Raw genomic sequence first — 23425 nt, forward strand, 5'->3', positions numbered from 1 at the left:
CGCCAAATGAACTGTGGCAGCAGTTAAGAGTTTACTCTAAATGAGACGTTAAGCAGGAATCACACTACTCGAAAGAACTTGATCTACAGTGCAGTGCCAAATTAATAAAAAATTAATCTCTTTGGTTTTCCCCTTGTTTTTACTTTGATTTGGCACAAGTTTTGTGCTGGATACACTTCCTGACATATGGATAATGGGCAGTTTGACCTTGAGTTGGGAACCTTCTGCACTGGAAACAAGTGCAATTAAGCACTTGCTGGCCACCACCTCTGCAGCTGAATTGATTTTAAAAAAGCAAAAAGCAAAAACTAAATTCTCAGTCGAGTACAGAAAGCTCAGAATTAAAGTGCAGAAGAAGCTACAAAGGGATGCGCAAGAAGAATTGTATTCACTATGCAACGAAGACCATTACCAAGACATTTCAGTCTGGCACTATAGCCATCGAAGACGGAAATGGGAAGAAACTTGTTGAACCTGAGAAGGTTTGTCAAGGATGGAAAGAATATTGTGAGGAACTATATAATGAAGATGAGTACACAATACACACACAATAAGATGTTCAAGAACAGGAACTGCCACCCCTGAAGAATGAGAATAGGTGCGCTACCTTAAAATTATATAAAGGAATAGCATCACGCCCAGATGACATAACATCTGAACTGCTTAGGTATAGTGAGAAGGTGACACTGATTAAGCAGTATGATCTCTGTAATCTCTGTGAGGAGGTCTGAAAGATTGGGATATAGCCAGAAGAATGAACACAATTGTTTCCATTCCCCTCCCCCAAAAAAGGAGCCCTGATCCAGTGCAGTAAATACAGGGTGTCCCAAAAAAGTGCCACAAAAATGTAGCCATAGAAAATCTCTGCACTTTTGGCTACTGATATCTGTCATACGTCATCTTGAATCATATCTATATTTCTAATTTCACCTCAGTTGGTAAGCTTTTTGGCATTCACAACATCCTCAATATGTGCTCCTCTGGTTTGGCCAGATCTCCATTTGCTAACATTGTGAACAGTTCTATCAGTTTGAAACTTCTTTACAGTCCTCCATGAGGTCTTTCTCTCTGGAGCTTTTCTAACTGAAAAATGACATTGATATTGTCGTTGGGTTTGGTCTCAAAGCAGAATTCCACCAGTTTCCCTTTTTGCTCAATTGTAAGTGGCATCCTCATTGGATCAGTCTCAAAACTACATCAGAAGAAATTCCCCACATATATCTTGATGGCTGGAACAACAACAACAACAACAACAAAAACAAAAACAGAATTCAGATGAGCCATTGTAGAATTAGAGTCAAATGATTTTGTGGAACCTTTTGGCGGGGGCACCCTGTATATGACTGTTGTGCATTGGTCTTGCTTGCTAGCAAGATCCTGTTGTGAGCAAACTTGGAAAGAATGCAAGTTTAATAATTCTTTGCTGTACTTTTTTGGTAATTTTTTGTTATTGATAGTATGGCTAAAGCAGTTAGTCACTCCTCTGAGTCTAGTCTGCTTAAGGTTTCGTCCTACAATTAAAAAATGTCTGAGTGAATTTTCTTGACCACTGTTGCCAGTATGCTTGCTTTAAGGGCTGGGTAAGGTTAGACCTTACCCTTGTGAAGAGCCCTGGGGCAATTTATGTTGTGATTTGGCACCGTACAAATAAACTGAATGGGACTGAAAGTAAATCAAACTTGAAGGAGAGAACAAGGTAAATACAGGCAAAGAAGAGTTACATGCATGACAAGATCACAAACTTTTGGCCCATTCTGGAAAAAGCAAGAGAAATGAATCAGACAATTTTTTTCTGTTTCACTGACTTCACAAAGACATTTGACGTGGTCCGATATGACCATCTCAGGCTAACCATGCTCGAGATAGCTTTTCCTCAGCATCTTTTACAACAACTGCAACATGTATATGGGCAACAACCAGTGACGTGTGGTGAGGTTGATGGCTGGTGAGGCACTGACTTCATCACAAGCAGTTTTAAATACAGTGAGGAAAATAAGTATTTGAACACCCTGCGATTTTGCAAGTTCTGCCACTTAGAAATCATGGAGGGGTCTGAAATTTTCGTCTTAGGTGAAATATAAAGTGTCTCAAAATAAAGGAGACACCAAACAAAATCTAATGACTGACAGAGCAACAAAAATGCTATTTGCTTTATTTTCAAAGCAAAGTTCCAGAAAAAATTTAACATTTTCAGATATAGAAGGATCAGAGGGCTTTGGGTGGGCTCAGCAATGATCACTGCTTCCAGCTTTCACATGGAAGTGCACACTCGGAATCCCTATAAGTCTGAATGAGGAGGGCATTCTGATCTGTGTGTTTAGACCACAGTAGCATTGAAAGATATCAGATTTGTATCCAATTTATTTCTACATATGCATGGAGTACAACCCACCCAGATAAGTGGTTGTCTCAGGAGCTGTTTGAGTGTGTTATCGGAGGTGGAGGTTCTCCCTCCTAACTGAACACTGACTGTGGGATTACTGAGTGTGCGAACTCACACTCATCAGTACTGTTTCTGTTCTCTGCCAGCAGTACCGGGTCTGACTGCTGAAGACAGTGGCCACCTGGGGCGCAGGGCTTGGCGGCTCCGGTGTTCTTCAGATCCGTTGATGGTGGAAGCTGTGTGGGATCCGGCTCTTCTCTCGCCAGACGTCTTCTATCTTCGAGCCTGCCCACACGTCACCTTGTGTATAATTGACATTCCACCATATTGGTATTGTCTGTACTTCGTTGTGCGATTCACAACATTAAATTGTTACTTTTTGGCTTATCCATTGTCCGTTCACGAGTGGGAGACGAGTGGAAGACGGCATTTCACACCCCGTTAGGTCACTTTGAGTACCTGGTCATGCCGTTCAGCCTCACCAATGCGCCCGCGACGTTCCAAGCGTTGGTTAATGACGTCTTGCGGGACTTCCTGCATCGGTTTGTCTTCGTATATCTAGACGATATACTCATCTTTTCTCCGGATCCTGAGACCCATGTCAAGCATGTACGTCAGGTCCTACAGCGGTTGTTGGAGAACCGGCTGTTTGTGAAGGGCGAGAAGTGCGAGTTCCACCGCACTTCTTTGTCCTTCCTGGGGTTCATAATCTCCTCCAACTCCGTCGCCCCTGATCCGGCCAAGGTTGCGGCGGTGAGAGATTGGCCCCAACCAACAAACCGTAGGAAACTACAACAGTTCCTCAGTTTTGCAAATTTCTACCGGAGGTTCATCAGGGGCTACAGTCAGGTAGTTAGCCCCCTGACAGCCCTGACCTCTCCAAAAGTCCCCTTCACCTGGTCGGATCGGTGCGAAGCCGCGTTTAGGGAGTTGAAACGCCGGTTCTCGACTGCACCGGTTCTGGTGCAGCCCGATCCCAATCGCCAGTTCGTAGTTGAAGTGGATGCCTCTGACTCAGGGATAGGAGCCATGCTATCCCAGAGCGGGGAGTCCGACAAGGTTCTCCATCCATGTGCCTACTTTTCCCGCAGGTTGACCCCAGTTGAACGGAACTATGACGTCGGCAATAGGGAACTTCTTGCGGTGAAGGAGGCGCTTGAGGAGTGGAGACACCTGTTGGAGGGAGCATCAGTACCATTTACGGTTTTCACGGACCATTGGAACCTGGAGTACATTCGGACCGCCAGGCGTCTGAACCCCATGCAAGCCCGCTGGTCGCTGTTCTTCGGGCATTTTGACTTCCAGATCACCTACTGCCCCCGGACAAAAAACCAACGATCTGACGCCCTGTCCCGGGTGCATGAAGAGGAAGTCAGGACCGAGCAGTCAGACCCCCCTGAAACCATCATCCCCGAGTCCACTGTCATGGCCACCCTTAGTTGGGACGTGGACAGGTCCGAAGGACAAATTGTACGTCCCACCAGAGGCCAGGGCTGCGGTCCTTGACTTCTGTCATGGTTCCAAGCTCTCCTGTCATCCAGGGGTGCGAAGGACCGTGGCAGTGGTCCGGCAGCGCTTCTGGTGGGCGTCTATGGAAGCCGACGTCCGGGAGTATGTCCAGGCCTGCACCACCTGTGCCAGGGGCAAAGCTGACCACCACAAGGCCCAAGGCCTCCTCCAGCCTCTGCCCGTGCCTCATCGCCCCTGGTCTCACATTGGCCTGGACTTTGTCACGGGCCTCCCGCTGTCCCAGGGCATGACTTCCATCCTCACAATAGTGGACCGTTTCTCCAAGGCGGCCCACTTCGTGGCCCTCCCGAAGCTCCTGACGGCCCAGGAGACTGCAGACTTCCTGGTCCACCATGTCGTGCATCTGCATGGGATTCCGTCGGACATTGTCTCGGATCGTGGTCCTCAGTTCTCCTCCCAGGTCTGGAGGAGTTTCTGCAAGGAACTGGGGGCCACCGTCAGTATGACCAGCATGTCATTGTGTCTGTTTGCAAAGCCACACTGTTGGGGGCACTTATACAAATTTCACATCCAGCTCGAAGGTGATCATCTGCTGATTGTGGTCATGTTAATAGCGCAAATGGCCACACATTTTCTAAGTGCCAACCGAGCAGTGTTAAATGTTCATGTGTGTCAGCTGGAATTTGGCCGACACCTGCTGCGAGAGGGTTTGATTGGCTCGCACAGCATACACTCTGTCTTTCAGCCGCTGGTGTGTGCAAATAGTTGTAGCAACAGGTGTACCATCATCATCATCAAACCTTTATTTAACCAGGATAAAAACTCATTGAGATCAAAAATCTCTTTTACAAGAGTGGCCTGGCAAGTGGCAGCAACACGGTTACAAATAAATACAATGTTGAGTGACAAATAAATTTGTCACTCAGCATAGTCAAACAATGTCATCATAAAAATCCTGGGTCCTAAATCAATTTAAAAACAATGACAGGCAGACTGCCTTTCTGCAAGGTCCTTAAAAAACCTTTAAGCAAATAAAATGAGACCAGCTCCTTCAACTGTAATTCATTCTGAAGCTCATTCCATGCAGAAGGTGCTGCAAAATTAAAAGCCTTTTTCCAAAGACAGTGCGGGCTTTAGGAACAATCAATAAAAACAGATCCTGTGATACGTCCCTGCAGGCCTCGGGAGAATGTAAGTGTTCAAAGAAGGAGGAAGAAGTCCAAGTACTGTCTTATAAATAAAAAGATGCCCGTGAATCCAATGCCGAATGGAGAGGGAGAACCAACCAGCCCGAGAGTACAGCAAACAGTGATGAGTGAGAGATTTTAAGTTCGTAATAAATCTCAAGGCTCCATGAAACACAGCAGTCAAGGCATGAAGACACTGGGAGGTCAAATGCATGTATAAAATATCACCATAGTCCAAGACAGACAAGAATGTTGCATTTACAAGTTGCTTTCTTGCTTCAAAAGACAAACAGGACTCAATTCTAAAAAAAAAACTAATTTCAGTTTCAGTTTTTTAACCAACTCTTGGACATGCAATGCAATATACAAATAATGGATGGTAAGGAGTCCAACATAGAGAAATACTGGATGAAGAAAAGTTATATTGGACGATGATCTGAATGTCACACCACCCATGTAAGCTCTAACTCTATTGGTCAGTGGGAACCGATCCAATATAACTTTTGGTCCTAGCCTTTTTGGATCCTTTTGGATCCAACATAACTTTCTGGTGCCAAGCATGCCAAAATACAGGTAAATGATGGACAGAAAGGCTAATCTGTGATTGGCTATTGCAATCTGAGTGGAGAACATAAGACAGTGATTGGTCAATGGTGATGCCCATATATTTGTAATGTGACACTTCTTCAGTTTCAATACCAGAGAGTGTACAAATAGTTGGGACATTGTTTTTTGTTGATTTTCCAAGAGTGAAGGTCATGGCTTTAGTTTTTTAGAGTTTAAAACCAATTTTAAAGGAATCAGATTGCAGGGTCGGACTGGGAACAAATTTCGGCCCTGGCATTTTTCCTCTGGACCAGCCCGCTATTGGCCCGACGAATCCACCCCCAAACACGCACACCCACCTGTCCATACCGAACCCCCAATGAACATATACTATACACCTAAACACCATGAACACACACCTAAACACACACTTTCACTGTCATTTCACCATGATCATAGTACAAAACGCGTTCCCGGCGCCACGAGGGGGCGTCCTGATAACATTAAAGGCAATTACATATTTTGACGAAATTACAAGTTTAAATGACTATATATATATATCTATATATAGATATATATCTATATCTATATCTATATATATATATATATATATATATATATATATATATATATATAAAACATCATGAGGTTTATGTCACAGAAATCCTACTTAACAATCACACTGCAGTCATTGTTAAATTATTTCCTTTTGCATTTATAATAAACATTTGTATTTATTTAGTGTTTATTTTTCTGGTTGAAATAAGATATACCAGACTTCAAAAAATATACAAGTTTCCATGTTATTTTATTTGTCTAAAAATAAATGTCTGAGGTTCCTTATGTTAAACAATAAATGATCTTATCTGAAATAACAGGTGGTTTTAATACAGATGAAAGGTTTCTAAAGAACCATTTATTGATTTATTTACCTATTTTAATTACAAGTGTTCTAAACTTTTTTTTAACAGTAATCAGAAATTTTGAGTTAACAACAACAAAAAAACATTTCCAATGATTTTTCTTCAGAAAACTGCTCTATAAATGAGCAGTCCTGTCACCCGTGTTTTGACCCGACGCGTCGTTCCTATTGGACAATGCGAAGGTATGTCACAGTTCAGAGTGTTGAAAGTTGGCGCATCTCATCTCGACAGAACACCGGCTCTGTGTGGTATGCAGGAGATCACTTGATCGAGCGTCTATACGTTCAAATAATAATTAAAAAAAATACTGTCATCACTCTTCACTCTTAGTCAGTCTCTTACAACGGTGCAGCGTAAATACACGAGCTTTACAGGAGCGCGCGTCTCCTCCGGTGTGCACTTTTTTTGGGGGGGGGGTGATGATAAACTCATCGCCCCCTTAATATTTTTTTTTTCTGGCACCGGGTCTGACAAAACGGAAGCAAAAGCAGCACACAAGCGGAAAAAAAGTTTTTGTGTCTCCAAAGTGTGTGTGTGAGAGAGGGGGGGGGGGGGGTAATGTGTAACCACTGCTAGGATTCACACAGCAGCAAATTAAGGAGCTGAAGTCCGTAGCTGTTGCATTTAAAGATTAACAAAAGTAAAGCACAGTTAATTAAGATAAAAGAAACGATTCCAACCTTGTATCAGTAGAAGAGCGGTGAGAAGCCCAGTCCATTCACAGGGGCGGGAGCGGCAATGCAATCTGATTGGCCACCCGGTATGCTTCTCCAATTGTCATTGGTTGTTGGTCATGTCAATCATTGTGCTTGATGTAAGTCTCCGTTGTGTGATCAAACGGAAACAAAACTGAAACCTAGAATAAGACTGCGCCGTGTATGAAACACTGCAGAACTTTTATTTTGACACAAATTCAGGAAGTGGTTCTGCAGCTGCACCGATTAAATGCTGTAGCTTCACTGATCACGGACTTTCCTCGTGTTGACAGCAGCACGCGGTTCGAGAACACTGTATATTTCCATAATCTCTATAAATATGGGACGGCTGGCCCATGCACGTCTAAACGTGCAGCAGCCCACTGGGCAAATGCCAAAAATCACAGATTATCAGTCCGAGCCTGCCAGATTGTGTTGCAAAATGTTAAAAGCAGACTGTAAATTTGAAATTGCTTGACCTAATGTGAACCCAGAACAATAAAGAACAGTGTCATCAGCATAGTAATTATAATTTTCATTTTTTTATATTATTGCAGAGGTTGTTTGTATAAGTGACAAAAAGAAGAGGCCCAAGGATTGAGCCTTGGGGCACACCTTTTAAAATATTTAGGGAGGCAGAAGTGAGGCCATTTGCCTGTACACACTGTTCTCCCTGACAGGTAACTGTTGAACCACCCCACTTCTTGTTCTGATAGTCCAATGGAGGCAACGCTTTAAAGAAGTATTTTATAGTCCACTGTGTCAAAAGCTTTGAACAAATCAATAAACAGTGCTGAACAGCGCTGTTTATTGTCCAAGGTTTTAACCAGGTCATTGACAACTTTTGAGCTGTTATTGTTGTGTAGGTGTCATAGCACGGACCCACAACAGGGGGCGCAAATGAACGGACAATGACTAAACCAAAGGTAACAATTTAATGTTGTGACGCTACACAACGAAAAGACACAAAAAATATGCACAGTCAATTAGCACCAGGTGACGTGTGGCAGGCTCGAAGATAGGAGACCCCCCCGACGAGAGAGAAGCCGTACTCCACACGGCTTCCACCACCAACGGTCTGAAGGACACCGGAGCTCCCGAGTCCCCAGGTGGCCTCTGTTCCCGGCTGTCGACCCTGGCACTGCTGGCAGAAAGCAAAAACAGGATGTGTGAGTGTGAGTCCGCACACTCAGTAATACACAGTCCAACACTGATGGGAGGGAGCACCTCCACCTCCAATCATACACTCAAGCAGCTCCTGTCAGTCACTTATCTGGAGGGACTGGGAGGCGAAGACGTCGCGGTTCCCACAACACGCCACTCCGACAAAACTGTCCCACAGGAATAAACGGCTGCAAACAGAGATCAAAACGTGGATTAATCCAAATACTGCAGAGAAGGATTACCTCAGGAATGGTAGTCGATTTCTCGGCGAGGAGGTGGAGTTGCAGTCCGGCTTTTATGGTGGTGATGATGATGAACGAGTGACAGCTGGGGCAGGGGATGAATGACAGCTGTCACTTCTTCTAGGTCTGGCGCTCTGGTGGTGGTGGGCCAGCAGTGCCTCCTCTTCAGCGGCCCACACAACAGGACCCCCCCCTCAACGGGCGCCTCCTGGCGTCCGACCAGGCTTGTCCGGATGTCTTGCGTAGAAATCGGCCAGGAGGGCCGGGTCCAGGATGAAGCTCCTCTTCACCCAGGAGCGTTCCTCAGGTCCATACCCCTCCCAGTCCACCAGATATTGGAAACCCCGGCCCTTACGACGGACATCCAGGAGCCTGCGCACTGTCCAAGCAGGCTCCCCGTCGATGAGCCGGGCAGGAGGCGGCGGTGGTCCCGGAGTACAGAGGGGCGAGGTGTGGTGTGGCTTGAGACGGGAAACGTGAAAGACGGGGTGAATCCGCAGTGAAGCCGGGAGTCGAAGCTTCACTGCGGCCGGGTTGATGATCTTGAGGATCTCAAATGGTCCGATGAATCTGTCTTTCAATTTAGGGGAGGCGACAGACAGAGGGATGTCCTTGGTCGAAAGCCACACCTCCTGCCCAGGCTGGTATGTGGGGGCCTGGGAACGCCGGCGGTCCGCATGGGCCTTAGCCCTCGTCCGGGCCTTGACCAATGCACAGCGGGCGGCCCGCCACACCCGGCGGCACCTCCTGAGGTGGGCCTGGACCGAGGGCACACCGACCTCTCCCTCCACCAACGGGAACAACAGGGGCTGGTACCCCAAACATTCCTCAAGAGGCCGGTAGCAGACGAAACTTGGCTGTTGTGGGCATACTCGATCCAGGCCAGATGGTGACTCCAGGCCGCCGGATGCGCGGAGGTGACACATCGGAGGGCTTGCTCTAACTCCTGATTAGCCCGCTCTGCCTGGCCGTTGGTCTGGGGGTGGTACCCGGACGAGAGACTTACGGTGGCCCCCAGCTCCTTACAGAAACTCTTCCACACCTGTGAAGAGAACTGGGGGCCCCGATCCGAGACGACGTCCGACGGTATCCCATGCAGCCGCATGACGTGGTGGACCAGGAGGTCTGCTGTCTCCTGGGCCGTCGGGAGCTTCGGGAGGGCCACGAAGTGGGCCGCCTTGGAGAACCGGTCCACTATCGTGAGAATCACGGTGTTGCCCTGGGACGGCGGGAGGCCCGTGACGAAGTCCAGGCTGATGTGAGACCAGGGGCGATGAGGCACTGACAGGGGATGGAGGAGTCCCGTCGTCCTCCGGTGGTCCGCCTTACCCCTGGCGCAGATGGTACAGGCCTGGACGTAGTCCCAGACGTCGGTTTCCAGGGACGCCCACCAGAAGCGCTGCTGGACTACTGCCACGGTCCTGCGTACTCCGGGATGACAGGACAGCTTGGACCCATGACAGAAGTCCAAGACGGCAGCTCTTGCCTCTGGTGGGACGTAGAGTCTGTTCTTGGGGCCGGTCCCCGGGTCCGGGCTTCTTGTCAGGGCCTCCCGGACGGTCTTCTCCACGTCCCAGGTGAGGGTGGCCACGACAGTGGACTCGGGGATGATGGTCTCGGTGGGGTTCGACAACTCCGCTTTGGCTTCTTCTTCATGCACCCGGGACAATGCATCTGGTTTTTGGTTCTTGGTCCCGGGGCGGTACGTGATCTGGAAGTCAAAGCACCCGAAGAACAGAGACCAGCGGGCTTGCCTGGGGTTCAGCCGCTTGGCCGTCCGGATGTACTCCAGGTTCCGATGGTCCGTGAAAACCGTGAAGGGCAACGACGCCCCCTCCAGCAGGTGTCTCCACTCTTCAAGAGCCTCCTTCACCGCGAGGAGTTCCCGATTGCCGACGTCATAGTTCCGTTCAGCTGGGGTCAACCTGCGGGAAAAAAAGGCACAAGGATGGAGAACCTTATCAGCCTCCACGCTCTGGGACAGCACGGCTCCTATCCCTGAGTCAGAGGCGTCCACTTCAACTACGTACTGGCGATCAGGATCAGGCTGCACCAGAACTGGTGCAGTCGAGAACCGGCGTTTCAACTCCTGGAACGCGGCTTTGCACCGATCCGACCAGGTGAAGGGGACTTTGGTGGAGGTCAGGGCAGTCAGGGGGCTAACTACCTGACTGTAACCTTTGATGAACCTCCTATAGAAATTTGCAAAGCCGAGGAACTGCTGTAGTTTCCTACGGCTTATCGGTTGGGGCCAATCTCTCACCGCCACAACCTTGGCCGGATCAGGGGCGACGGAGTTGGAGGAGATTATGAACCCCAAGAAGGACAAAGAAGTGCGGTGGAACTCGCACTTCTCGCCCTTCACAAACAGCCGATTCTCCAACAACCGCTGTAGGACCTGACGTACATGCTGGACATGGGTCTCAGGGTCCGGGGAGAAGATGAGTATATCGTCCAGATGTACGAAGATGAACCGATGCAGGAAGTCCCGCAAGACGTCGTTTACCAAAGCTTGGAACGTCGCGGGGGCGTTGGTGAGGCCGAACGGCATGACCAGGTACTCAAAGTGACCTAACGGGGTGTTAAACGCCGTCTTCCATTCGTCTCCCTCCCGGATCCGAACCAGGTGGTACGCGTTTCTAAGATCCAATTTAGTGAAAATTTGGGCTCCATGCAGGGGCGTAAACACAGAATCCAACAAGGGCAACGGGTATCGGTTGCGAACCGTGATCTCGTTCAGCCCTCTGTAATCAATGCATGGACGGAGTCCGCCGTCTTTCTTGCCCACAAAAAAGAAACCAGCACCCATCGGGGAGGTGGAGTTTCGGATCAGCCCGGCAGCTAAGGAGTCCCGGATGTAGGTCTCCATTGATTCGCGTTCCGGACGTGAGAGGTTGTACAGCCTGCTGGACGGGTACTCAGCGCCCGGGACCAAATCGATGGCACAGTCATACAGTCGGTGCGGGGGAAGAGTGAGCGCCAGATCTTTGCTGAAAACGTCAGCAAGATCATGGTACTCCTTTGGCACCGCCGATAGATTGGGGGGGACTTTGACCTCCTCATTAGCCGTAGTGCCGGGAGGAACCGAGGATCCTAGGCACTCCTGGTGGCAGGTTTCGCTCCACTGCATCACAACCCCAGACGGCCAATCAATCCGTGGATTGTGCTTCACCATCCATGGAAAGCCCAAAATCACTCGGGAAGTAGATGGTGTGACGTGGAACACTATCTCCTCCCTGTGATTCCCAGACACAACCAAAGTCATTGGTTGAGTCTGATGTGTGATTAATGGAAGCAGGGTGCCGTCTAGTGCTCGCACCTGCGATGGTGCTGGCAGAGCCACCAGGGGGAGCCCTACTTCCTTTGCCCATCTGCTGTCCAGCAGATTCCCTTCCGACCCTGTGTCTAATAGTGCTGGGGCATGAAGGGTTAAATCCCCACTCAGGATTGTTACTGGGATTCGTGCAGATTTGCGGGGTTTTCCCGCGTGCGTATTATGGCCCACCCTTAGCCCAGTTTCTAAGGACGGGCGTTGTAGTTTGACTGTTTAGGGCAGTCCCTCTGCATGTGCTCACATGAGCCGCAGATAAAACACTCCCCGCGGGCCAGTCTCCTTTGTCTGATGTTTGTTTTTACTTTGGCCCTGCTCGTGTCCATAGCCTCCTCAGCAGGGGGAGCTGTAGCCACACGGAGCTCTCTGGCAGTGAAGCGTGGGGACGACGTCACTTTGTCGGAACCGGAAGGAGGAGGGACGGCTCGTGCCCGGTCACGCCCCCCGGCCTGCTCCCGACGATGCTCGTTTAAGCGGTTGTCTAAGCGTATAACTAAATCAATAAGCCCGTCAAAATCCCGCGGTTCCTCCTTAGCCACCCGGCTAGCGTCTGATGCGTACATGACAGGGCGCTGTGAAAAGACGAGCGAACACTGCATGAGGAAGTCCGCGCACGTCTCGACACAGCCCCCGTACGGTTCCGGAGGGCTTATGTATGCTTCAGGGGACGGTGGGGGGGTTCGTTGAACGACCAGTGGAACGTCTGATACAGGCCCAGGACCAGCCAGAGGAGCGGCTGCAGCAGCGCCCTGCTTGTGCGCTTCCACCCTGGCGGTGAGAGCCTCCACCCTCCGATTAAGGAGGACATTCTGCTCGGTCACTAAGTCTAACCGAGCCGTGAAGGCGGTTAAGATCTGCTGCAGCTCACTCAACATGCCTCCTGCTGACGCCTGCGCTCCTGGTTCTTCCATTGGCCGTTCAAGCTCGGGTTGACGCCCCTCGGAGTCCATGATGATGGCCGAGAAATCCTGTTGTGAAGGTGTCGTAGCACGGACCCACAACAGGGGGCGCAAATGAACGGACAATGACTAAACCAAAAGTAACAATTTAATGTTGTGACGCTACACAACGAAAAGACACAAAAAATATGCACAGTCAATTAGCACCAGGTGACGTGTGGCAGGCTCGAAGATAGGAGACCCCCCCGACGAGAGAGAAGCCGTACTCCACACGGCTTCCACCACCAACGGTCTGAAGGACACCGGAGCTGCCAAGTCCCGAGTCCCCAGGTGGCCTCTGTTCCCGGCTGTCGACCCTGGCACTGCTGGCAGAAAGCAAAAACAGGATGTGTGAGTGTGAGTCCGCACACTCAGTAATACACAGTCCAACACTGATGGGAGGGAGCACCTCCACCTCCAATCATACACTCAAGCAGCTCCTGTCAGTCACTTATCTGGAGGGAGTGGGAGGCGAAGACGTCGCGGTTCCCACAACACGCCACTCCGACAAAACTGTCCCACAGGAATAAACGGCTGCAAACAGAGATCAAAACGTGGATTAATCCAAATACTGCAGAGAAGGATTACCTCAGGAATGGTAGTCGATTTCTCGGCGAGGAGGTGGAGTTGCAGTCCGGCTTTTATGGTGGTGATGATGATGAACGAGTGACAGCTGGGGCAGGGGATGAATGACAGCTGTCACTTCTTCTAGGTCTGGCGCCCTCTCGTGCTTGGAGCCTGCACTCCAAGCAGGGCGCCCTCTGGTGGTGGTGGGCCAGCAGTGCCTCCTCTTCAGCGGCCCACACAACAGTTATTGTACTATGTTGTTTCCTGAAACCGGATTGAAATTCATTCAGAATATTGTTTTTAATTAGATTGCCTTTTAATTGTGTACTGATAAGTGATTCCATTAATTTGGCTAATACTGACAATTTAGAGATAGGCCTATAATTATTTATGTTTGCAGGGTCACCACCTTTGTGAAGGGGGAGAACATTGGCTGATTTCCAGATAACTGATACTTGATTTGTGGCTAAAGAAAGATTAATTAAATATGTAACTGGACTGGCTATCAAATCTGCAGCTATTTTTAGAAAATATGGTTCCAATTTGTCCAGACCTGATGACTTTTTTGGATCTAGATCTTTCAAGGCCTTCCTTACTTCTGATATGGTTACTATCTTGAAATGAAATGGTTGAGCTGATAGTGACTGATCAACAGGACCTATAGTGGGAGAACTAAAATGTGGATTTTGTAGTGTTTCATTAAGAGAGCTAGCAGCAATGAAATGATTATTAAAACTGTTAAGAATTTCATTTTTGTCTATTTTTTTTTTTTTTTTTGTCATCAACAACAATACAAGGTGGTATTTCTGTATCTGTTTTTGCTTCAGTTAATAACTTCACTGTTTTCCAGAACTTGAGAGGGTTGTTTAAAGTTTTGGATGTTTCAGAAAGAAAATAGGCAGATTTGGCATTACGAATTTTTACAGTACATAAATTATGTAAACGCCGAAATTTCAACCAGTCCGACTCGAGCTTTGACTTTCTAACTTGAGCCCAAGCTTGATTTCGCTCAAGAAGAAGGTCAGACAATTCATTGCTAAACCAGCCATTATGTCGCCCTTTCACTCTATGTGTTTTTAGTGGGGCATGCTTGTTTACCAGACAGGTAAAACCATCATAAAAAAATGTCCAAGCATTTTCAACATCATCAATAAGGCTAATTCTTCCCCAATCAAAATCATACAGATCATATAAAAAGCCTTGCACTGAGACCTGCTTCATTGCCCTCTTGAAAATTATATGTGGCCTTGTTTTAGGAATTTTTGTGTTCTTTACAGATCCTACAAGGCAATGATCGCTTATATCATTTGCAAAAACAGAGGCACAAGAGTATTTGTGAGGGGCATTTGTAAGAATAACATCAATAAGGGATGATTTTTATGGATGTTTTAGATTTGGTCTAAACATAAACAGGATCCACTTTTTGAGTAGAGTGACTCCAACACCAGCTCCGCCCCTTCTGCAGCGTCTTCCAGTGACGCGGTACGAAGCGTTGGATGCAGCTAGGAATTTACACGTATTGCATATGATTCTTGCTTCATGCATTATTCATGTGCAATTCTACTACATTCATACTGTGTGTGAAGGTGCCCTAAGGCACTGTAAGGACAATGGAAAAAGTGTGTGGACTTAGTACATGGGGATTTTATTTAAAAAAAAAAAAAAAACCCTTTGTAACTAAACATGTTTGTTTAATCCATTACTGATGAACACATGGATGAAAGAAAGTCCATACATTGTGCTGAAACTGGTCTTCAAAACACAAAATGGCCATTTTGAAAAGCTATGGTTGAACTAGCTGGAGTGCTTTCATTAGTAGGTGGCTTTATTTTTACCAGTCGGACCTGTATACCACTGGGAGGCTATAAAAACATCATGATGATGGCACATTATACGAGTATTATGATGTAAAATAACTGTATAGAATCATTTAGGAAAGATTAAATATATGTTTTTCTCCTCAGTCCCTTCATTAAGTTGAGGTTGTGACCTTGGCATGTGTTCACAAAACTACATCAAGACACCATCCAGACCCATCATTTCTTTATCAACCATGCATTTGAGTTGCTGTGTAAATGTGAGCATTTATAAGTCTGTGCGGTAAAGGTGGTGGAGCATCTTTATGTTGCATTCATCCTCCTTAATCCTGTCAGTGTTTTCCATCCATCAGCAAACATTAAACAAGCATAAAATGTGGGCACGGCTGTACATAGCGAGTGCATCTGTTTCTTGTTGTTTTAGCTCAACAGGTAAAGTCGGGATACAACACTGAACCGACAGTTAGGAACAACCTGTCAGTGACATGGTACCATCTGTCCTCTCCCCGCTGTGCATAATGCAATAAAACACAAATGACAGGGGAATTTATGTGCATGTGTCTTACAGGAGTTCCAGGAAGAGATTGCTCCAATTAAACAAGACGTAAGTCACATGAACCAGTTGGCAGCAACTTTCGGTCCACCCGACATCCAGCTTTCACCGAGCAACCTGGAACACATTGATGATCTCAACACACGCTGGAGACTTCTGCAGGTACACACACTGGGAATGTATTTGTCTTTCCTGTGCTGACAGATTCCCCAAGACAATAACTCTGATAAAATATCTGCACAAGGACTTTTTTGGTTTCATTTTTATTCTGTGAAGGAATTGCAGATGTTTTTGTGTGTCTTTTCACTTTTTAAAAAATTTAAAGGAATTGTACAGTTACTGTCGTGTCCATAAATATTTGGACAGTGACATCTTTTGTTTTGTTGTTTGGTTTTTTTTCTTGGTCCTCTGAAATGGTCCTCTGAACTCATCAGTTTCAGATATTTTAAGCCATAAAGTTATGAATAATTATAGGAGGAGTCGCACTGAGTGAAGAATGCTCCAGCAAGGACAGTCTGTAGCTCACTAACAGTGGCTGCTAGCAGGTGTGCACAAATATATTTCTCCTTTCTAACCATTTTATTACAAATGTCTGAGATAATACGGTTTGTTGTGCAGTTATTATACTATTTGACCATCTCAGAAGTCTGTGCTAAACGACACCCAGAACATATTCAGTGACTTGGAAATGTTCATGTATCCATCCCCTGACTTTTCTAAAGAAAATGGCTGTAAAAATGATTTGTTTTCAAAAGTAACCTTTACATTCCTGAATGGTTAATGTGATGATTTTGTTAAATCCCTTGACTTAAAGCTGAAAGGCTACACAACAAGCACATTTAGATTTTCTTATTTCCACTCAATTGTGGTGGTGGATAGAGATATTTTAACAAAAATGGTTGCTGTCCAAATATTTATGGACCTGACTGTAGTTGCTGAGTTGTTTCACAGCTATGTCTGTCTTATTTCGTTATTATTTAATTGATAGTTCATCAGATAAAAAGTTGATTTAAAGTGTTGCACATCCCTTGGAGTTATGTGAAATCCATCACATTTGTGTTGCTGCGACTGACTTCTGTGAGTAATTGAGTTGAACAAAAACTTCTATGCGTGGGAAATTTACTGTTGAGGTGGGTAATGAGGCCGTATGTTTTCTTCTTTGTTTTAAACCACTTATTTTTTCTAAGTACTGCCTATAATTTTAGTGTATTGTCAGAAATTCACACATTTCCAAGTTTGATTTTGTTTCATTATGTTGAGCAGATTAGATATTGTTGAGCGCAAACTCTCTGTGTACTTATTCAGAGTTTTTTTTTGGTTTTGTTTTTTTAGGTAGTGGAGGGGTCTTGCAGAAAAGTAATTCACAAAAATATAAATCATGAAAAACATATAGCACACATTGTAAATCTGCCCCCAGCAGGCCACACTTGCATACTGAGTGACTGTGCACAAAGGAGTCTGTGAGACTGTGCACAGAACAACTTTTACCTGTTGTTTCACCAGCAGCAGCTTGATGATAGAGCGCCACAGAGAAAGAGAACAAAAAATAAATCATGAAAACTGAGTCCCACTTTGCCAGAAGGCAGAAATGAATACTCTCGCAACAAGTGTCTATGCCATTCAATCACACACTGTAATCCGTGACACGGGAGATGAATAAAGTCACAAAAACATCGTCAGTGGGGCAGGATGAGATTTTCACAGAATGATAATCTTGCCAAAAAAATACCTCTGTGTAGAGTATTATATGGTATCACACACCTCTGTGGATACATTATTACTCTGTGTACCAGCTTGTAATCGCTGGTGTGTGTGTGTGTGTGGGGGGGGGGAAGGCATAGTTCCACTAACTGCTAATTAGCGAAGCTAACTTTTTTGTTAGTAGATTAGCTTTTCAGCTAACTTCAAAAACCATCAACGGGCCAATTAGCTTCCGATAGATTTAGTTCCGATAACTTTTAGACCACTAATGTTTTTTACATAGTAATGGTGAAAAACATTTTTAAACCCTGCTATGCAGTTTGCAGCAGTGAGGCAGCTGAGAAGAGATGAGCTCAACTCTACCCCAGCAGAAGGGGCCTAGCCGGCATGCTGCCATAATAACAAAAACAAGTCATTATCAGGTTAGCAGGTTTAACTTAATCCAAATAGAAGAACTACATTAACGTCAACTCTGTCATTTGTACAAAATGAAAATACAATACATATCTTTGCATGGTTGTCGAATCAGAACTTTTCAGTTTTGCAAATGCCCCCTTATTTTTTACAAATAAAAAAATACATATTTTACAAAAGCACATTTATTTGTAAACACCAACACACGTTACGTTGACTTGTATTGGTTTTACATAGAATGAATGAATCAACCAATGTGAGCAGGGGCTCAGTTTACCCATAATCCCTTTGGGCATCTGTGTGTGTTATGTTCAAAACTTCAGCATTAATGCATTATTTTAAAATTAAAAGATATGTGTTATATTTTCATGTTGTACAAATGACAGAGCTGACATTAATGTAGTTATTCTATCCAGATTAATTTGATTTATAAATCAAAACCATAAGTCAAACCTGCTTTCCTTTTCAAAACGTCTGCCTCACGGCTGCACCACCGTATACTGTTAAGGTAAATGTCACTACTCTACAGCAGTGGGCAGGGCGCACAAAGACAGAAGTGCTGATTGGTTGAGTTTGTGATGGCCTTTGATTCAGTAAGAAGCGCTGGTGGTGTTAAAACTCAAAATCAGCTTGTTAGTAGCTTAGAGTGTACCGGATACCATACTTAAAGTTATCAGTTAGCTGTAGTTTCTGATAAGTTTTTTGGTGGTTTATCGGTTTAGCGTTGTAAAAGCTAACCTTTCAGTTAGCTGATTAGCGATTATCAAAGCTAACTTTTGGTTAGCTGTGCTGACCACTGTCAGTAGGGCAACGGATGTGTTTCAAAGATAATACTGATTAATTCATCATTTGTAATTTGATGTTATAAGTGACTTCATGATGATGGCACAATATGATGGTATTATAGTCTGAAAATCACATTTTCTGGGTATCTGTATGTAGTTTGGCTGGATAAACAAGGTCTTTTTTATTGGTCTCACTCCAACCGCTCAACAATATTAGTGCAACAGATAACAGAATAATTACAGAGCAATCTTTCAAATGGTGAAACAAGTACCAAATTCTGCGGAAATACTCCTTAGGCATTACTCTTTTGAAAAAGGTGGTTTCATGGCAGCTTGTTGACCACCTTACTGGCAATAATCTTTTTGAGCCACTGCAGTCTGCTTTTAGAAAATATCATTCCATAGGTACAGCTCTCGGTGGTGAATGATCTTCTGCTTGCAATGGATTCGGACACACTACGGTTCTGGTACTGTTAGATCTTAGTGTTGCGTTTGATACCGTGGATCATCATAGGCTGGAGAATCATTTTGGAATTACTGGGAATGCCCTTGCATGGTTGACACCATACTTGACCAGTCGTTCGCACTGTGTTTTGTACAGTAACACTACATCTAACCTTAGTGACATGAAATTTGGGGTTCCACAGGGGTCTGTCTTAGGTCCCCTGCTTTTCTCGCTTTATATAGCACCCCTTGGGCATATATTGCGGCATTTGGGGATTACCTTTCATTGCTATGCTGATGATACGGATTCATGCATTTGTCTCTTCTACATTGGACTACTGCAATGTTCTATTTTCTGGTTTACTGCAGTCCCGCATTAGGGGTCTCCAGTTGGTTCAAAATGATGCTGCAAGACTTTTGACAGGAAGCAGAAACTCTGACCACATTACATCCATTTTGGCATCTCTTCACTGGCTTTCTGTCCCTGTGAGATCAGATGTTAAGGTTCTGCTACTAACCTATAAAACTGTTCACAGACTAGCACATCCCTACTTAGCTGACCTAATTAAACCCTACGTACTGGCCTGGGCTCTGCATTCTCAGGGTGCACGACTACTTTGTGTCCCTAGGGTGAATAAAAACTCTGCGGGGTCACAGAGCTTTCTCTTGTGCCCCTGTTCTGTGGATTGATCTCCCTGCATCAATAAAACAGTCAGATTCTGTAGAGACTTTCAAGTCCAGACTTAAGATGTACTTATTTTCCTTTTTGTATGGCTAGCATACTGGCATAGTATGTTACTATGCTTTTTACCCTTTTAAATTAATTTTATTAGGAAACGGAGCGGGCCATGGCCTTGACTTTATCTAAAGTCTGGGTCTTTTAGTGAAGCTTAGGGCTAGTGGCTGGCGATCACCTTAGCATTTCTTCTGGTTTTCTTGTTGCTTAATGCTGACAAAATATACTATATTTGTTGTCTTTCCGATGCCTGATTCTGTTTTTTTTCTCTGTTTAAGGTGCAGCTCCATCCAGAGATGGGTGTGGTGTCTACTTTTGCAACTCTCCCGTCCTGTGTACCGGCAAAATTTCCTGTATATTCGTTTTGTCAATCGTGGTGGTGGCATGGCCCAAGCAGAGGGTCACCCCTTTGAGTCTGGTCTGCTTGAGGTTTCTTTCTCAAATCATCAGAGGGTGTTTTTCTTTACCACTGTCGCCTGTGTGCTTGCTCTGGGGGTTGGCAAGTTCGGGGTTAGACCTTACTTGTGTGAAGCACCTTTGTGATTTGGCACTATTGAAGAATTACACAGGAGTCAAAATTAAAAGATGCTCTAATCATATTGAAAACTATATCACATTATTTGTATGATCATAAACATTCCAAAAAGCTATAGTTTGGACTATCTATGACTGAATGTTATGGAGTTATGGGGTAAAAACAGCAACAATGGTAACAAAAGTCAGTTTAAGTTTGTACAGGGGTCAAAAGTAGTTAACGTTGTAAATTTGTAAAAAAAAAAAAAAAAAAAGTGGTGCAAGTTATTGGTTCAGCTAATAGGATTAAGAAATGGAATAGTCTATTGAATTCTATGACATGTGACATATGTTATCTCATAATGTGATAACTAATCATGTCACATGATGCAAATTCCTTTTTAAAACCCTATTAATTCAAGCAATAATTTGCATCACTTTTTACCAAAGTTAGAGCACCTTTAACTTTTGACCCCTGTACAAACTAAAATTGACTTGTCACCATTCTTGCTGTTTTTACTCCATGATTTCATAACATTCAGTCACAGATAGCAAACAATATCTTTTGAAGTCCTTTATGATAAGACAAATAATGTGGTGTAGTTTTCAATATGATTAGAGTATTTTTTAATTTTGACCCCTTTGTAATTCTTCAATTGACATAGCCATAGAGTCCTGGCTGCCTATTGAAAATTCAAGTGGCAAATTGGTTTATTCAAAAGAGTAATGTCTAAATTTTGGTACTTTATCCAGAAATTGATTGTTATAGTTATCTGCTCTACTAACTGTCACACTGTGACAGTACAACATTAAGGGTGCATACAAGGTACGCAATGCCCATCCTCTCTCGCTCGCTTGGTCCATACACAGTTTGTGACTCTCATAATCAATTGGGCAGCTTAGTCTCATTTGAGGATGGGCGCTAAAGTGGTAAAATATGATGCATATGATGTAATAATCCTACCTCCGGGGACAGCCCTTGTATGTCCTCATTAGAAACATGGCACTTTCTTTGAGTCTTTGGGCAAACAAAGTGAAAATGAAAAGGAAGGAACGGTCTATGCATTTACACATTTTACAGGCTTTGTAAACATTTTAAACATGGTTTTAAAGAACTTTCTATTCTTTCACACATTTTACACCCTTTTCAAACATTTTAAACGTGTTTTTCAAGAACTTTTTATTCTTCTATTTTTATCTTTTGTCATATTTTAAACATAGTTTTTTTTAAACATTAAAACATCTCTGTGTGTTTTAAAAACGGCTTTGGCATAACTAACACATTTTAACATAAATAGTAAGGGATGGATATTGATTTGATAAGATTTTATCAATATCGATGCCATTATCGATTCTGCTTATTGATCCGATTCCTTATCAATTCCCTTATCGATACCTCCTGTGAATTTTCTATGTAATGCCTAGTTCAAAAATAATGAAGCCTAACTGCTGATTTGTATTGCATTTGTCATGAACAAGCCATTATTTTATTTAGCACCATCCAGATTTATCTGTGAGTTGCCTATAGTCTCTTTGACAGGTAGTGAAAATTTCATGGAAAAATTCCGCACGGTTCCAGAGATATGCACGGAATTTACCTCACAAATAGCACTTTTTTCATCAATTTTGTGTGACATTGATATTTAGCATTGTCATTTAAAGTTGAATGTTAAAGAAATAATCTTGTATATTGTCAGTTTGTTTGTTTGTGCTTCATACTAACACACAGTAATACATTTTTGTAAAGGTACAAATGTCATTTCCTAGAAAAAACATCATGTTTCTAAAGCAAGTTAAACTGTCGCAAGTGTAATGCTGAGAATAAGTTCTTGATTTATTTGTGTCAAAACCTTAGCTATATCTCCTACTCTGCTTCAATAGAATAATTCTATTACTTGTTCAATAATACCAGGAACTAATGGACAGAATTTCTTTGTTTCAGGCTTCTGCAGACTAAAGAAGATACCTCCAACTGTTCTCGCAAGCATTACACTCTAGTACATTATAGTATATACGCACTGATAATATCTAGCAATGACTGAACCGAGACCAATAGAAATATTGAAACTCTGATATATAACCATACCTAAAATGATAACATTTCACAAAAAAGACCACTTTTAAATGTTGATGGTTATGTCACACGTTGGCTTCATTATTTTTGAACTAGGCCTACTAAAAGTAGGCTTTACAGGTTTTCTATGTCATTAACATTTTACTGTCTTAAATAAATTTGAAATTGGTCACTGGATCCTTGATCTGTGGACATAAATAAAATAAAATTTTCATAAAGAACACAGGATGTCTCACTTTGGCAGGAATAAAAAGTTTTAGTTTGTCTGTGGTACAATGTTTCGAAAGAGGTGTCATTTGATTTAAATGATGATTTGCTTTGAAGTTATTAATTCCGACCGGACTCTGTCTCGGCAGAGAGAGGCGCAGCGTTTGGAGCTGTGCGAACAGAACAGAAGACAATTCTCATTTCTTTCCTGCAACAAAACAAGAGTCCCAGTTAGCGACTTTAATCACCACAAAAGTGACTCATGATTGACATTTTTAAATGTCTTTGAGAGGGGTTAAGAAGTGGACTTGCCACTTCTGAAAAGCAACGAAGCAATGAAGCAGCAGATCAGAGCATTTCTTTGTTGTTTCACGCTTCAAAGCTGCACCATTACAGAAGCGGTTGATTACAGACCCGCTGCAGGGTCTGTAATCAACGTAAAGAATAATCATTTTCCTGATAAAGCACCCTCAAAAACAACAGCCACTCTGAAGGACCGATGAGGGAATCGTTAAGCAAAAAGGCTATTGATGTCGGTGGATCGAATTATTTCTTAACGATACCTGAAAAGAACCAGTTCATGATAACCATCCCTCGCACCCACCCCAAAGAACCCTGGTGCCTCACAATTTCAAAACCACTGGGGTAGAGTATTATTTGATTTAAATATTCAATGCAGAGCCTTACCTAGTTCTTGATTGTTAATTTCAAAATATTACATTGAACTCAGCAAAG

At 44.2% G+C, this 23425-nt stretch overlaps 1 protein-coding gene across 1 annotated transcript in view; it reads left to right on the forward strand.

The window, feature by feature from the left end:
• The window catches only part of dmd (dystrophin), a 1392820-nt gene that overhangs the window by 1076917 nt on the left and 292478 nt on the right, over window positions 1-23425 (forward strand). The window contains exon 65 of the mRNA XM_034174291.1: window positions 15832-15978. Within this exon, the coding sequence (XP_034030182.1) occupies window positions 15832-15978 (147 nt within the window). The remainder of the gene's footprint in view (window positions 1-15831; window positions 15979-23425) is intronic.

This window comes from Thalassophryne amazonica, chromosome 1 (assembly GCF_902500255.1).
Source record: "Thalassophryne amazonica chromosome 1, fThaAma1.1, whole genome shotgun sequence".
Classification (NCBI taxonomy): Eukaryota; Metazoa; Chordata; class Actinopteri; order Batrachoidiformes; family Batrachoididae; genus Thalassophryne; species Thalassophryne amazonica.